The 16,880-nt window shown below is 32.7% G+C and overlaps 3 protein-coding genes across 3 annotated transcripts; all 3 read right to left on the reverse strand.

The window, feature by feature from the left end:
• Positions 1-375: 375 nt before the first annotated feature.
• LOC123913633 (MLP-like protein 28) lies at positions 376-7,298 on the reverse strand. Its single transcript, XM_045964438.1, has 3 exons — positions 7,108-7,298; positions 1,684-1,724; positions 376-944 (listed from the first exon to the last, which is right to left on the reverse strand). Exons 1-3 carry the CDS (start codon positions 7,248-7,250, stop codon positions 670-672), a joined length of 459 nt encoding a protein of 152 aa, XP_045820394.1. The 5' UTR covers positions 7,251-7,298; the 3' UTR covers positions 376-669.
• On the reverse strand, positions 2,301-5,599 carry LOC123913621. The gene is made up of 6 exons (XM_045964430.1): positions 5,537-5,599; positions 4,752-5,269; positions 4,529-4,655; positions 3,945-4,232; positions 3,103-3,207; positions 2,301-2,999 (listed from the first exon to the last, which is right to left on the reverse strand). The coding sequence occupies exons 1-6, from the start codon at positions 5,585-5,587 to the stop codon at positions 2,586-2,588; spliced, it is 1,503 nt and encodes a 500-aa protein (XP_045820386.1). The 5' UTR covers positions 5,588-5,599; the 3' UTR covers positions 2,301-2,585.
• Positions 7,299-8,186: 888 nt separating the features above from the next.
• Positions 8,187-11,611, reverse strand: LOC123896902 (MLP-like protein 43). Its single transcript, XM_045947325.1, has 2 exons — positions 11,228-11,611; positions 8,187-8,657 (listed from the first exon to the last, which is right to left on the reverse strand). Exons 1-2 carry the CDS (start codon positions 11,409-11,411, stop codon positions 8,380-8,382), a joined length of 462 nt encoding a protein of 153 aa, XP_045803281.1. The 5' UTR covers positions 11,412-11,611; the 3' UTR covers positions 8,187-8,379.
• Positions 11,612-16,880: the final 5,269 nt, after the last annotated feature.

Consider the following 16,880-nt stretch of genomic DNA (forward strand, 5'->3'; position numbering starts at 1 on the left):
CTTGTATTATTGCCTTCAAACTCTTGTAATTCTCACTCATCAAATTCACTGGAGTATCCAAATTTTACTATTGAAAATTTATAAATTAACATAAAAATTTATTTATATGTATAAATTATTTTTTATAATCGAAAAAATAAGTTAATTCGAACGAACCCTTATTTATTGTTCAAAATTTGTCAACTTTATTTTTTTGATTTTTTTTTGGTCAGGTAGCCTAGCAACTTGAAATTCCACCTTTAAAGATGGATAAGTGGAGTGTTCGGGGTTCGAATCCCGACTCCTACATATAAAATGTTGATGTCCCTGCCAACTGAGCTAAGCACAAGAACACAAATTTGTCAACTTTCTTTAATGTAAACCGAAACTCACCAATGATCATAAACAACGTTTAATCTTTTTATTTAAATCAAACATTTTACAAGCAATCAAGCATTCATTAGCCGCTTAATTATACAAGTAAAACATTTATTCGTTTGCATTTTTTTTGTCTAGTAACCTAGTGAATAAAAATTCCACATTAAAGGTGAATAAACGGGATAACCGGGGTTCGAACTCCGGCTCCTACATAATATATGCGACATTTTTACTAACCGAGCTAAACTCATGGTATAAAAAAACGCTTATTTAATAAACAATACTCGTGCCAAACACACTTCATCTTTGTTGCTATTCCTTGACAAGATGAGCATCAATTTCTTTTGCAACCTTTATACCAACGTCCAAGTATGAATCATGAGATACCCCTTTAATATGCTCCTTTAGCTTCTCATATTCAAAAGTCCATTTTACAATCCCACCACCATGTTCCTTATCAATAGCTTGTATTGTTGCCTTAAAACTCTTGTAATCCTCACTCACTTCCCTGTCAAATACATATGTGATTGCCATATTGTCATCATCTATACTCACAATTTTTACTGTATCACTTATTTTTTTTCCATCTGCAGAGATTAACAAGTATTCAAAATTAGCTGATGTGATTGATTACGAAAAATAAAAATACAAATTAAAGGACAAAAAAACATATTTAATTTTGAATATAAGTGTTAGGAACATCAAAATCAGTGACTAATCAGTTTTGAGATGACAAATTATTGATTTTTTCTTCTGTTTGGATTGGTAGAAGGGAAACATGATTGTGTAGATTCGACCGGAGTTTTCCCACTTTATAGGACCCAGTTGGAGATTTTACTATAGAACATGCATCCTCAAATTAGCGGTTTCAAGTAAAATTGTCAAACGTGAGAAAGCATGCTCCGAAAATCAACACATTTTTATACAATTTGCATTCGACACTTTTGACTTTCTAGCACAAGGAATTGTAGAACTTTTAAAAAGAGTTCAAAGAGCATACATAGCAAAGTTGTGTCGTCTACGTCTATAGATTAGTTTTCCAAAGATTAAGTTTACAAATAATAAATGTTTTACATGTGGATTAAGAAATAATAAAGATTTGTAAGTTAAGTCATTTTTACCCTTACTTTATTAAGAAAGAGAAAATTCATTTAATAAATGTTTTAGTTTTTTTTGGTAAACCGAAGATATCATCTGTGTGCAACTGCGGAGACTATGATAAAGTATCATTAATTGTATCTTGATTTCTTAAAAAGATCAAAGTTTTGAGACGAAACTAAAAAACTAAAAGGACTAAAGATTTATGACGGAGAGAGTATTAATTACCTATTGTATATTCCCATTGTTTGACAGAACCAACAGTTTCCACTACTAGAAAACTCGGCTTTAGCGACCGATTTAGAGACCGATTTTGATGAAAATCGGTCTCTAAATCCAGAAGCGACCGAAATAGCGACCAAAAAAAATCGGCATCAATGACCCTGGTCGCTGATCAGTGGTGACCACCCCAGCGACCGATTTTGTAGCGACTGAATAGCGACCGAAATTAGCGACCGAAACAGTGACCGAAATCAGAGACTGGCTTAGAGACTGATTTTGCGACGATGGATTCAACGAATTGTCCGACGCTATAGCGACTGATTTGTGACTGATTTTTTAATAATTTCTTTGTTCGTTGCGACCGAAGTAGCGACTGAATTTAGAGACCGAAATAGCAACCAACCTCAGAGACTGTGTTAGAGACTGATTTAGTGACCGATTTGAAATTATTTGCTCTGCCCATTGCGACCAATGTTGCGACCGATTGTAAGACGCTATGTAGGAAATTCAGTCTCTATTTCGGTCTCTAAATTTTATTTTATTTTTAATTATTATTATTATTATTATTATTATTATTATTATTATTAATTTAAAATCCCAAACAATTAAACATGAACACAACATGAACACAATATATTTATATTTAAGTATTACCAACTACTTATCCAAAAATAAGTAATAAATCCAAAGCATAACCTAACCAAGACCAAGTTATCACTACTACCTACACTTGCAAGTATATAAGTGAATTGATCTTCACATACAAAAAGGGGAATAAATCCCGTTCAATTCTTGCATAAAAAAAAGTCAATATCCTAACTAAGAAAACAATATATAATAAATCACACTTGTCATACTTTGTTCTTGATCATAATTCTTCACCATCATCAAACACATCATAATTATCATCATTCTTCACCATCATCAGACATGTCATCATCATTATCATCAGTCACATCATCGTTACTATTAGCCGCAATATCTTCATGAACTTCATCTCTAGTATATGGCTTCGGCCGAAAGTTTAAGCTTTCCATCAATTGTTTTACCATATCACGAAGTTCATCATTTTCCCTTCTCATTTCTTCCCTTTCAATTTTCAGTTCTTCAATTTCATGTCTTTGCACCCATTCAGTTGACGCGGAACCTGAACCACGGTAATTTCGCCTGCCTGCAAATAAAGAAGATTCACTCCCAAGACCATATATGTGTCCTTTCCTTGTTCCTGCAACCTCAATCCACACATCTATTTCCTTTGGTGGCGGAGTTCCTTGCAAAGATGCTTGTTGGGTTAATTCTTCCAATCTACATTTATACTTTTCCTATTGACACAAATATGAAGCTACTTAATATTTTAAAATTAAGTAAAATACAATGAAATCAACATGAAAAAAAAAATACTATTTAAAGTTGAGAACTCGTTACATAGACATGTTCCGATCTTCGATCAACCCAAGCCTTATTCTTGCGATGTTGGTGTGTGTAAACAAACAAATCTACAGGAGCGGGGGGAGTGCCATTCAGTTCCGTCTATAACAAAACAAAGAATATGAATTAGAACTATCAGCCAAACTTTTCAACTCCTAAAAATTAGTTATGATCAGTATCTTCTACCCAAATTCTCATGGTTGTCATTGCACATTTCTCAGAATAATATATATATACAATTAGTTATAGTTATTTTTACTTTATAAGATTATACCAGTGGGAGTATATTAAAATTTAAAACAGAACTCCTCGTTGTCAGACACATTTAATTAATTTACTAATGAAATTTGATCTAAATAATACTTTATCATATCATAAATCTGACTGATTCTTGGACAAAATAATATGGGACCTCCTCCTTATACACCTAGACTTCATTCTTTTCAAAGAAGATAAAGTCTGCTATAACAAAAAAAAATAGTAGTAATAAAAGAAAAATCAAATTCAGAAATTTATGTGGCTATTAAGAAAATTCCTACTAGTTTCTTTCTTTCTTAGCAAAAAATAAAAAATCTCAGTTAGTTCTGTAACTTCTAAACAGTACTGAAAAATAAACTAATTGTGCAGTCCTATTGGCTTCTTTCATCATTAAGTGTTTCTGACTACTTCTTTGGAATCATTGCTTTCATGCTTCACGCTTAAAACAACATCATGATCTTAGAATATCCATTCTCATTAACAACATAATAAACTAATTTAAAATAGAATTTCCAGCAGAAACACATAATCACAAAAATTTAACACACCATATTTATATAAACAAAATAAATTAACTTTACCAAATTAGCTCTATGTTGCGATGTGGTGATAGAGCCACAAGTGTGAACGGGCTTTGAAAAACCTCCACAGTCAGATGCTCGATTTGTTTTCGCCTGTATACTCTTCTTTTTAAATCCTGAAGTTCTCCAATGCTCACATAATGGATCCCACGCATTCTGGTCAATCCAATCTGGTCTTTTCTTTGCGACACGAGCTTTGTTTAAGTTATTTTTCATTATTACCGCACCTCGCCTTTCAAAGTTCTTTCTAGCCAATGCATCATCCGGTGGACAAAAATTGAACCTTGCCTGTGTGTGTATATATATAATCAGAGGGTTAGACAAAAAGCAAGCCTAAACAAACAGAATGACTGACACAAGAACCGACCACTTATTTTTTTGGATCACAGGACACACACACACATACCTCTAGACACAACAGAGTGAATGAAAGTAAGGTGACATACAAGTTTTATGAATTAAGACAAGTCAGAGGCTCATATAAATGATACAATAGAATGTAAATCCATTGGTACAAGTGATTGATTCTCAAACACTTATTTTATATATCATTTTTATTCATCATTTCAAAATTAGAAAAATACCTTAAAGTCTTGAAACCACAATTTCCTTGTTTTACGTGGTATCTTTTTCCATGAGTTCCATGGCTTACTATAATTACTCCTCATGATATCTCCAATTGCACTAGCTGCAGCATATGAAGGCAAAAATCTACAAACAATACATAATAATTAATGGTAATTAGTTAAGAAATTTATATAGTATATGAAAAGAACTGAAAAAAAATATATATAAATATATATATACCCTTGTAACTCGAGGGTTAAAGTTTGTTTTCCATCACTATTTTGTGTCTCAGATGGGTCGACATTTTCACTTAATATTGGGGTTTCTGCTCCATCAGAATCATAAGGTTGTGAATTAGATGGTGATGCTACATGAGGAAGAGGGACATTAGATGTCCTAGCAGATGCAGCACGAGGAACATCATGAGCTACATGAGGAGGAGGGACATTAGATGTCCTAGCAGATGCACCATGAGAAACATCATGAGGACCTGGGACATTAGATGTCCCAGCAGATGCGACTTGAGCAGGATGGACATTAGATGACCTACGAAGAGGTGCACCACTAGACGTGTTTGAAGAGGGTGCACTATGAGCAGGATTTCTAACATTCAATGTCCTATGAGGTGTCATACGAGCAGGTGCATCTTGAGATGTCATATGAGGAGATGTCATTTGTGGAGTTGAATGTTTGGGATGTGTGGATTTATGAGTCTTGGAATCTTTTACTTTTTCTTTAACTTTATCTTTACCTGCCATCTGCAATTAGTAAGAAAAAATATTAGAATTGTTTATAGAATAAATTAATAAACTATAAGCCAAAAAATATAACAGATGAATGTAAAGGGACAAACAAACAAATAGAAGGATGGAAAGTGCAAATAAAGAAGTTTGTAATAATAATAATAATAATAATAATAATAATAATAATAATAATAATAATGAGTATGCAGGACTGATTGCTGCTGAAACAGCGAATTTGCCTCTATTAATAATAATAATAATATTACAATATTTACTAATCACTATTTCTATCATCATCATCATCATCATCAATATGATTGTCAGTGTCATCATTATGATACTCGGAGTTTTCTAAATCAAATTCGTCGTCCTCGCTCTCCTCGTCACTCTCATCCGATGGATGACACATCACTCCTGGTTCTCGTTTATTTTCGTAGTGCCACCTCATATGTGGAGCCGAGCTCATTGAAGCCTATAATCTCTTAAGTCTGGGAATTAAGGGTAAATAATGCATTTTCTTCATAGGTACCTCTTTGCATCTCTTCTTGCCCGTCATTTTTTTCTTATAACGAGGTGCACTACAAAACTTGCATTCTTTTAATTGTTTACATTCATCGGTGTAGAATAGCATGCATCCATTAACACAACAATCTATTTTTTCTGCAGTGAGATAGAGAGATAGAGAGAATCGTTGTGCAGCGGAGAAGAAGAGAAGGTCACGCGAGAGAGGTGAAGTGGTGGAAAAGAAGGGCTGGAACGCTTGAAGGTTCTCGCAGAGAAGTGAAGAGTTTAGCAAGTTTGAAGGTCTCGCAGAGAAGAGAAAGAAAGGCTGCTGAAACGTGAAACGTGTTCTTAAACAAAGTGAAACCTGTTAACTAATAATATATATGATTAATTTTTATCTATTTTTTAAAAGATAATTTAATTTGGCTTAAATATCTCAATTAAGTTTTGTTAGTTTTATTTCTTGTTACCATATGTTTATCTTTCTTTTTTTTTTTTTTTTTTTTTTCGATTTTGCATTTGTCAACAAACTATAAATAATTCAATTAAGTGTTTTCTGTCAATTATACTCTTAGTCAATTTTTTTTTTTTCTTTAAAAAAACAACTTTATCCTTTTTAATAAAACTAATTAATGTTATATATTTAAAAAAACTAAAGTTTGTTTTTTTTTTCAAATTCTTTTAAAATAAAACTTTTATCTTTTGTCTCCGTGAGCTTAACTCAGTTGGTAGAGACATTGCACTATGTGTGCAGGAGCCCGGGTTCGAATCCGGACACTCCACTTATTCACATATAAGGTGAATTTTCTAGCTAATAGGCTACTTGACAAAAAAAAATCTTTTATCTTTTTTCATAAAATAATTAATGTTGTATATTTAAAAAACAAAAGTTTGTTATTTTTTATATATAATAATAATTCCATGAAGAGTTACAAGTCTATTAATAAAAGGAAAAGAATATTCTTATGTTCTTATATATTTGATTAATTTTATTTTTTGTGATTTGTAAAGAAAATAACACATTTGCGTCGGATCTGCTGTCGCACCTAATAATCAGTCTCCAAATCGGTCTCTATAGTCTCTTAGCGACCGAATTAGCGACCGATTAAATTTTTGACTTTGAGCTCAAAATTTTGGTCTCTAATTCGGTCTCTAATAGTGACCGAAATAATAGTCGCTAATTATCGGTATCTAATTCGGTCTCTATAATTACGTAGCGACCGATTTAGCGACCGGTTTATTTTTAGCTTTGAATTTCGAAATTTCGGTCTTTGATTCGGTCTCTATAGAGACCAAATTTTTTCGGTCGCTAAATCGGTCTCTAAAAGCGAGTTTTCTAGTAGTGTTCCCAGTCACCTTCATGCACTCTAGCTCCATGTATGTGTGTGGATATATTAGGTAGATGTTCAAGTTGCTTTTTATAAAAATTATAGAACTTAGCAGCAGGTGCTTGAATCTCTACTTCACCCACCACTTTTCCACTTAAAGCCATGTCTTTGCTCTCTAATATTGTTTCTTTCTACTCATAAGGTGGAAATACATTCCCTTATATATAGATGTTTTCAGATATATTAATTGAAATTTTATAAAATTTATCTATTAATTATAATGTGACACCACAATAGCTGTAAATAGAATATGAATATAATGCTATGCCATGATAATGCTGGACAATATTATTCACTGAGGGACCAAAATATACCCTATTTTCTCCTTAACTAGGATTCGAGAGCACTAAGTAGCATGAAAACAACAACAACAACAACAATAATAATAATAATAATAATAATAATAATAATCTACGTGAGTTTAACTCAGTTAGTAGAAATATCATATTTTATAGGGGTCAGAGTTCGAACCTCAAACATTATTTATCTACTTTAAGGATGAAAGTTTTAATCGCCGGAAACTTGACAAAAAAAATATATTGTACTCTCTTCGGCATCTTTTATAAGCAAATATACCAATTTGCAAACTTATTAAGAAGTTGTTTTTTTGTCTTGATTTCATGTAAAATTTCTATTATAATTACTAAATTGACCTTATAATATATTAAATTTACATTGGACTCTACAATCATATTAAAAAGTAGAATAATTAATTAGGGTAATTTTAGAAAAGTGAGATAAAATAAAAATGATTTTGATAACTTTTGCTTATATTTAAGGCCAATTTTTTTTTTTAACTTTTGCTTATAAATAAGGCCGAAGGGAGTATATCGAATTGATTATTATTATTATTATTATTATTATTATTATTATACTAATAAATTGATTATTAATAAAAAAAAAACCCACTTTTGAGTGGTCCATAGATTATAGGAGCGTTTTGGTTGTTGAATGCTCTCAAACTTCAAAGACTTCAATAATATTGTCCATTAGATATATTTATATGGGTAGAGTGAGGGAGATAGTCGTTTAAACAAAAGTTACCTTAAACAACACGTTAATCTTTTATTTAAATCAAACATTTTACACACATTCATTAACCATTTATACACATCAAACATATTTCATTACAATATAAATTTATTTGATAAGCAATAACACTCTTGCAATCCTTCAAAAAAAAAACACTCTAGCAAAACACACTTTCATCTTCACCTTTGTTCATCTTTGTTACTATTCCTTGACAAGATGAGCATCAATATCTTTTGTGATCTTTATAGCAAAGTCCAAGATTAATTCAGGAGATAAACCAGTAATATCCTCCTTTAGCTTCTCATATTCATAAGTCCATTTTACAATTCCACCACCATGTTCCTTATCAATCACTTGTATTATTGACTTCAAACTCTTGTATTTCTCACTAAATTCCCCATCAAATATGCTATATGTGATTACCTTATTCTCATCATCTATACTCTCAATTTTTGCTTTAGCACTTACTTTTTTTCCATCTGATGCAGGGATTTACAAGTATTTAAAGTCAGATTAGATTGATGGATTAGGAAAATATATAAATAGAAATTAGAGAAAACAAAAACATATTTAATTTTCTTGTGTATAATGCACAATTTTGAATATAAAATTTATATCTTTAATACACTAACCAATGTCCTAAGGAAACATGTTAGAATTTCTCATAAAAAAAATATTGAAGAGTGGAGATGTGCATTGGACCTCCGATGAAAATTTCATCGAAGAGGAATCTCTTATATAATAAATATACTTGAAATATAAGTCACGGATATTTTCATGTTTAACTTGGGTGTGTTCGAATGCAACAAATATTAAATTTCTCGAGGAAGAGCTTTATCACCCTCGGTGGTCCTATCCAACTCAAGAGATTAATATGTACTGTCATGTGCAGATGATATTCAATTTATACCAAAAGGAAAGAAAAAAAAAATATAAGCAAATTTTAATTAAACGGTGTTATCCTATTTGATGTTAACAAGTACCCCTAAGAATTAGTACTAAATGTTAACAAATACTTTTTTATATGCATCATATCAGATCGAGATTGAACTCTAAATAAAATGTTAAAAAACTCAAATATATATCACTTCTGTTCCACTATATTAGTTATATAAAAGACAATTCGGATATACAATACACTTACCTTCTTTATTACATCAAGAACGTTAATCATATGTATTTCTCTAATTCTTTTAGAATTATGTTAAACAGTGCACCAAAACATTTGTTAAGCATACCAAATATGGAAATTAAAGAAAAAATTAGGCTTAAATGCAGTTTTACCCCCCCTATTTTGAAAAATGCGGAATTTTACCCCCCCTATTTTAAAATGCGGAATTTTACCCCCCCTATTTTATAATTTGTTGGATTTTGCCCCCCCACCAAAATTTTGCACAAAATCTGCTTCTGAGCCTCAAGTTCAAAGCTTCGCACAGAACTCAATTTGGATCAATAATTCACCAAACTGGTACCGAAACGATCGCAATCGAGTTAGTTTTCCACAGAATCAAACTCCACTAAATTTGGAGTTACAGAGAGAGATTAATTACCGTTTTAGTGAAGGTCTGTTCAAATTAATTATCGTATGAAACTACTACTGGTATTTTTGTCATTCCTCTCACCCTGCAGCTCATTTTTTAATACTATTTACATGTATGGAAATCTAACGAAATTACCCTTGTTGGCATTTCAATTTCGTCGAATTTGGAGTTACGATGTGTTCAGTAGACGATGTTGAATTTGAAGATCACAAGTAGATTTCTGCAGAATTAGTAATTGGACATACCTTCACTAAAACGGTAATTAATCTCTCTCTGTAACTCCAAATTTAGTGGGGTTTGATTCTGTGGAAAGCTAACTCGATTACGGTCATTTCGGTAGCCGTTTAGTGAATTATGGATCCAAATTGAGTTGTATGCGAAGCTTTGAAGTTGTGACTCGAAAGCAGATTTTTTGCAGAATTTTGGGGGACATGCCTTCACTAAAACGGTAATTAATCTCTCTTTTTAACTCCAAATTTAGTGGGGTTTGATTATGTGGAAAGATAACTCGATTACGGTCATTTCGGTATCCTTTTGGTGAATTATTGATCAAAATTGAGTTGTGTGCGAAGCTTTAAAGTTGTGACTCGAAAGCCGAATTTTAGGGGGGGCAAAATCCAAAAAATTATAAAACAGGGGGGGTAAAAGTCTGCGTTTTAAAACAGGGGGGGTAAAACTCCGATTTAATCAAAACAGGGGGGCAAAACTGCATTTAAGCCAAAAAATTAATGTTAAAAATGTAACTTTTTACATGTTTAAGGTATTAAATGCACAAAATTTTAGATAAAGTTTCTATATTATAAATATGTTTAACTAGTTGGAGACTCTGTTTAGTATTTTCCATTATTTTAACTAATACTTCATCCGGTTCTTAATATAAGAGAAATTTTACATTGTAAATTCATTGAGCATCTAACATATCTAGGTGGTAATATGGGCTAAATACAGTAGATTCTCGATGAATTTAAAAAGTAAAATTTCTCTTATATATTAAAGATCAGAGAGAGTAGTAATTATATATGTGGTCTTTGAGCGTGCTCTATTAGAATATAGAGAATATAGAAGAGTTAGGTAGTAATTAAAAAATAGTTGGAATTAGTTATTAGGTTTTTTTTTTTTGAAAAGTAGTTATTAGGTTGTTAGTTTGTCAAGTCCTTACAAGCTCTATATATAGAACAATTCATGTAATTATTTACTATTTTTTTTAATCAATAATTCAATATGAATACTCAAAAGGTTTATCCTTGAAATCAAGCTTTCAAGCTTATTTCTCTTATGAGATTCATCTTCAGCTCTTTGATCATGTGATTTCTAATATATTTCAAGGAATCCCAGGCCATATAAGGCCCTTTTTTGGTTAACTTATGTAATATAATTATAAGCCGTCCAATTAAAAATAACGATTAGGATTTAAAATAGCGTGTGGAACAGTGTATCCAAAAAATATGTATCCAAAAAATGGTGAAAAGTACCAAAAAACATAAGAAATTAACAACTTTAATTAGTACCTATTGTAAATTCCCAGTGTTTGACAGAACCAACATTTTCCCAGTCACCTTCATGCACTTTAGCATCATGTATGTGTGTTGTTATATTAGGAAGATGTTCAAGTTGCTTTCTGAAAACATTATAGAATTTAGCAGCAGGTGCTTCAATCTCTACTTCACTCTCCACTTTTCCACTTAAAGCCATGCTAATTTGCTCTCTAATATTATTTGTTCCTACTTATAAGTTGGAAATACACATTCCCTTTATATAGAAGATTTATTGAGACCAAAGTTTTGATCACAATAAAAAAGTTGGCATTCTGTATATTTTTTATGTAGCTTTTTTATTTCTTGGTCTTTACCCCTCTATTGTACAAAAAAAAATATGAAAATTAAATAATGCTCGATCAAATATTTGCTTGCATAATATTGATTGGACATCTTACCCAAAACAAAAAAAAAAAATTTTTTTTTGTCATCCTACTGGTTACTTGCGCGCCCTATGTATTTCTCATCATTCTGCTATTTAAGTAACTGACATTATAAGAATTTTGGTAGGGTGTTTTTTTTCTCAAAAATATCATTTTTATAACATCCGCTACTTAAGTAACTAAAGTTATAAAAATGAGATTTTTGAGAGAAAAAAATACTCTCATACGTATAATCTGCAACTTAAGTTACAGATAGGGATGACAAAAAAACCCAAACCCGAGAGACCCACCCGAACCCAAACCCAAGTCAATGGGCGAAACTCGATTTGACTGGGTTTGGGTTCGGGTGACACCCGATAATATGGGTGTGGGTTTGGTATCAGTCAAACCCACACCCGAAACCCATACACCCACCCGAAATATTTTATAATTACCTAATTACCTCCATAGTCTCCCTCAATTTCCTTGGAAGACCTTAAATTTTAGTTGTAATTTAATTTCTTGAAAGTCTATGTTGTAATTTCTTGAAAGTCTATGTTTGAATTTCCTTGGAATACCTTAATTTTAGTTGTAATTTAATTCAAAGTCTATGTTGGAATTTAATTTCTTAAATTTACAAATTATTTTCAAATGTGCTACGGGTTTGGGTTTGGGTGAAAAAAACCCGAACCCAATGGGTGTGGGCGTGGGTGTTGTTTTGCCACCCGAACAACCTTTGGGTTTGGATTTGGGTTTGGGTGATGATTTCAGGTGTGGATTTGATAAGTGTCAAACCCGCACCCATGTGCGTCCGTTGCCATCCCTAGTTACAGATGAGAATATATTGATAATTTCATGGACCGCCTTAGAATCACTGAATGGCAAAAGTAAATCTAAAAAAAAGAACATGTGAAAATAATGCTCGACCAAATATTTGCTTGCATAATATTGATGGGACATCTTACCTAAAGAAAAATATAGATTGGACAATGTCTTCTCGTGATTCACGAGATACATATAGTTGCTATTAGCACGTATCTTTGTCTAATATACCCCCACACCAGCTATTTATCCTTAATTTAATCTCAACTATTTATTGTTAATCAGACGGTCGTTAGAAACAATTACCATGTTGATGCAGTAACTGCGTTAAATTTGGGCTTATTAAATTATTCATATCGGCAGTGTATCAATACATATCTCAATAAGATGTGTACTGAAATGTCTACCTGGTCAATTTAAAACTTAATTCATCTCACACTTGTCACAACAACAAATTTTTTTTTTTTTAAAAACGACACTGAACCAAAATTGATGGAGCTGGAATGGACAACCAATTAACTTTGTTTTTGGCAATGTTTTAAAAACTGTATTAGGCGGGTCTAACAAGAAACCCAACCTTGATAACGGTTCAGTCATAGCTTTAAACTTGTTAGATAAACCAGTGCATAATATTATCCGGTTGAATGAAAATAATCCACACCAATTCTTTTATTTAGAAGATGAAAAAAGAAATACTCTTAAAACAAATTTATTTATTTTGAAAGATACTCTTAAAACAAATAGGAATTTGACCATGTACGTTGGTATCGAATCCAATCCAGTATACATTGTCCTTACTTTAACACTAGGCTAGTAGTTGTAGTTGCTCTTTGGTTAATTTTGCTTGTAAAAAAAATCTCATGTTTTTATGCCGTTGGCCAAGTCATGCATAGTTTGAAAGAATTTGGCCAAAATGTATTCGCCAAATGCTCACTTCGTGTCATTGTATAGAAGAGTGGCCATGACAATAAATGTTTTGGTCACATATATATTCATTGAATAAATTTAATTCATATTATAGATCGAATACATAACTAAAATAAAATAAATTTTGAAAAATAAAAGGACAAGAAGTAATAACTTGTTTGAATCACGCGCAGCTCACATATTAAACATTCAAAATTTGTCAACTTTCTTTAATTTAAACCAAAAATCACCATAAACAACCCATTATTCATTAAGTACATGAAACATTATTTCATTGGGATGCATATTCTTTTGATATCTTAACAGCAACGTCTAAGTGTGATTCAGGAGATACACCTGGAATGTCATCCTTTAGCTTCTCATATTCCAAAGTCCATTTTACAATCCCACCACCATTTTCTTTATCAATCACTTGTATTATTCCCTTTAAACTCTTGTAATCCTCACTCACTACCTCATCAAATATGCTATATGTGATTATCTTATTGTCATCATCTATACTCTCAATTTTTATTGTAGAACTTCTTTTTTTTTCATCTGCAGAGATTAACAAGTATTTAAAATCATTAGGAAAAATAAATAAATAAATAAATAGTTTGCTAAAACCCTTTTTAGTTTGCTATGATACTATAATAATCATTGATTTAATAGCGGAGACATGCATCCAATATTTTAGATGGGGACGATACCAGAAATCAAACTCAAGTTTTATTTATGTACAAAGTCATGTTATCAACTCGCCTGATACAATATCGATAATAATTAGCTAAATTTTGAATTGACTATGATGCTTATAATCAAAAAAAGGGGGAGAAGAATAATAAAGCTATGAAACATATTATTAATTACCTATGGTATATTCAGGCCCGGTCCCGAGTATTTGGAGGCCCTGTTTGAAAATTAAAAATAGATCTTTAATAAAAAATACAATTTTTTTTTAAAAGTCATTCTCTATTTGAATCGTAAATAACATAAAAAATAGTCATTATAGTAAATAACATCTAAAAGCGGCATATTTTAATCAATAACATTAAAATACATCTTCAATTTAATATCATTATCAACTTACGGTTCCTTCGGGATAAAAAACTTTCTTGAAATGTTAGTTTCGTTTTTCACTGTTAATTGCAAAGTGGAATCTCTGATTTATTCATCATAGGCAATGCCTTATATAGGCTTAGTTACAATACAATGAGTTTAGACTAGTTACAAGGCCAAGCCAAGCCAAGCCCAACAGCAGGCCAGGCCAGCCAACGCGCGCGCCTGCATATGCTGCTTGCTGCACAAGCCAAGCCACACACTACTAAGCCTAAGCAAACATAAGCCTATTCCTAACATACCCTCCCTTAAATTGAATCCCCAACAGATACAATTTACTTTACAAACTCATTCAGATCACAAATTCCAAGTCCCTCCCTTAATTTGCAAAAACTGTCAAACTTCAAAGGCTTGGTGAGAATATCTGCCAATTGTTCTTCTGACCTGCAATGCACCAGCTCAATGACATTGTCCTTAGTGAGATCTCTAAGGAAATGGTACCTGACATCAATATGTTTACTTCTACCATGCATAATAGGGTTCTTGGAGAGCTTAATGGAAGAACTATTATCACAGTAGATCACAGTGCACTCAGGTTGCTTCATTCTCAAGTAACTCAGAATATTCCTCAGCCATATCCCTTGACAAGCACATGCTGCTGCTGATACAAACTCTGCTTCTGCGGTGGAAAGAGTCACTATAGGTTGTTTCTTAGAGGACCAGGAGATGGCACCTGAACCAAGCATGAACACAAACCCACTAGTGCTTTTCCTGTCATCTAGATCACCAGCATAGTCAGAATCACTCCAACCAATGAGCCTCAAATCCTCACTAGTACCAGCTCTATACAAAATCCCTAATCCCTGTGTTCCTTTCAGATATCTTATGATTCTTTTTACAGCAATCACATGCATCTCAGTAGGCCTGTCCATAAATCTAGCTACCAAACATACAGAATAAGCAATGTCAGGTCTTGAGGCCAACAAATACATCAAACACCCTACCATTTGCTTATATGTAGTACCATCAGCTACTCTTTCACTTTCATCTTTGACAAGCTTACACCCAGGCACTATTGGATTACTAACTTTGTTACAACTTTCCATTCCAAACCTAACCAAGATCTCAGCAATGTATCTATGCTGATGCATAAAGATTCCCTCACTGTTTTGAATTACTTCAACTCCAAGAAAATATCTCATCTTGCCCAAATCTGTCATAGCAAATCTACCTTTCATGGAGTTTTTGAAGTCTTCTATTAGATTGACATCATTTCCAGTGAAAATTAGGTCATCTACATAGAGACTAACAATGAGTATCTCATCCTTCTTTCCATACTTAACAAACAAAGTGTGCTCATAGGGACATTTCACAAACTTCTCAGAGGTGAAATAAGCTTCAATCTTACTATACCAAGCTCTAGGGGCTTGCTTTAGTCCATACAAAGCCTTCTTCAATTTATACACCATATTCTTGTTGCCATCACTATACCCCTCAGGTTGAACCACATATATGTCTTCAGTCAAGTCTCCATGCAAAAAAGCACTCTTCACATCTAACTGAAACACACTCCATCTGTTGTTAGCTGCAAGAGCCAGTATAGCTCTGATTGTATCCCATCTAGCTACAGGTGCAAACACCTCATTGTAGTCAATACCTTGTTTCTGAGTGTAGCCTTTAGCCACCAACCTTGCTTTGTACTTTTCAATCTCACCCTTTTCATTAAACTTTGTTTTGAAGATCCATTTAACTCCAATGGCATTGCATCCATCTGGTAACAAAGTGAGCTCCCAGGTGTTGTTTCTTTTGATTGAATCCATCTCAGCATCCATAGCAGCCTTCCAAACATCAAGTTTCATTGCTTCATCATATGTGCTGGGATCTTTACTAGTGCTATAAATGGCTAGATTATGAAGTTCTCTTTCTTCTTCTGCTGCTCTACCAGTTACATATATGTCAAGTCTCCTTGGAGGTTTTCTAACTCTAGGAGCAAGCTGTGTTGTTCCATCACTATTGCCTTCACTATCACTGGTATTATTACTTATAATCATGTCCTCATCTTCACTATTGCCTGCTGCATTTTCATCAACTTCATTGACTGGTTCAACTGGATGAATATCCTCATGAATTGAATCATCTTCTGCTTCATCATTGGACCAGTCATCATTATCAGTACTATGTGTCTGTGGTAGCTTGTTCCATTCCCATCCTTTTGACTCTTCAAACACAACATCTCTGCTAGTGATTATTTTCTTGTCAATTGGATCATAGAGTTTATAGGCCTTGGATACATCACTTACTCCAAGCAAAACACATGTCTTGCTTTTGCTGTCAAGCTTCTTTCTCTGGCTGTCAGGTATATGAACATGAGCTAGGCAACCAAACACTCTAAAGTGATTTACTGATGGTTTTCTACCACTCCATGCTTCTTCAGGTGTCATGTCTCTAACACTCAAAGTAGGGCTCCTGTTCATAAG

This window comes from Trifolium pratense, linkage group LG1 (genome assembly GCF_020283565.1).
Source record: "Trifolium pratense cultivar HEN17-A07 linkage group LG1, ARS_RC_1.1, whole genome shotgun sequence".
Taxonomy (NCBI): Eukaryota; Viridiplantae; Streptophyta; class Magnoliopsida; order Fabales; family Fabaceae; genus Trifolium; species Trifolium pratense.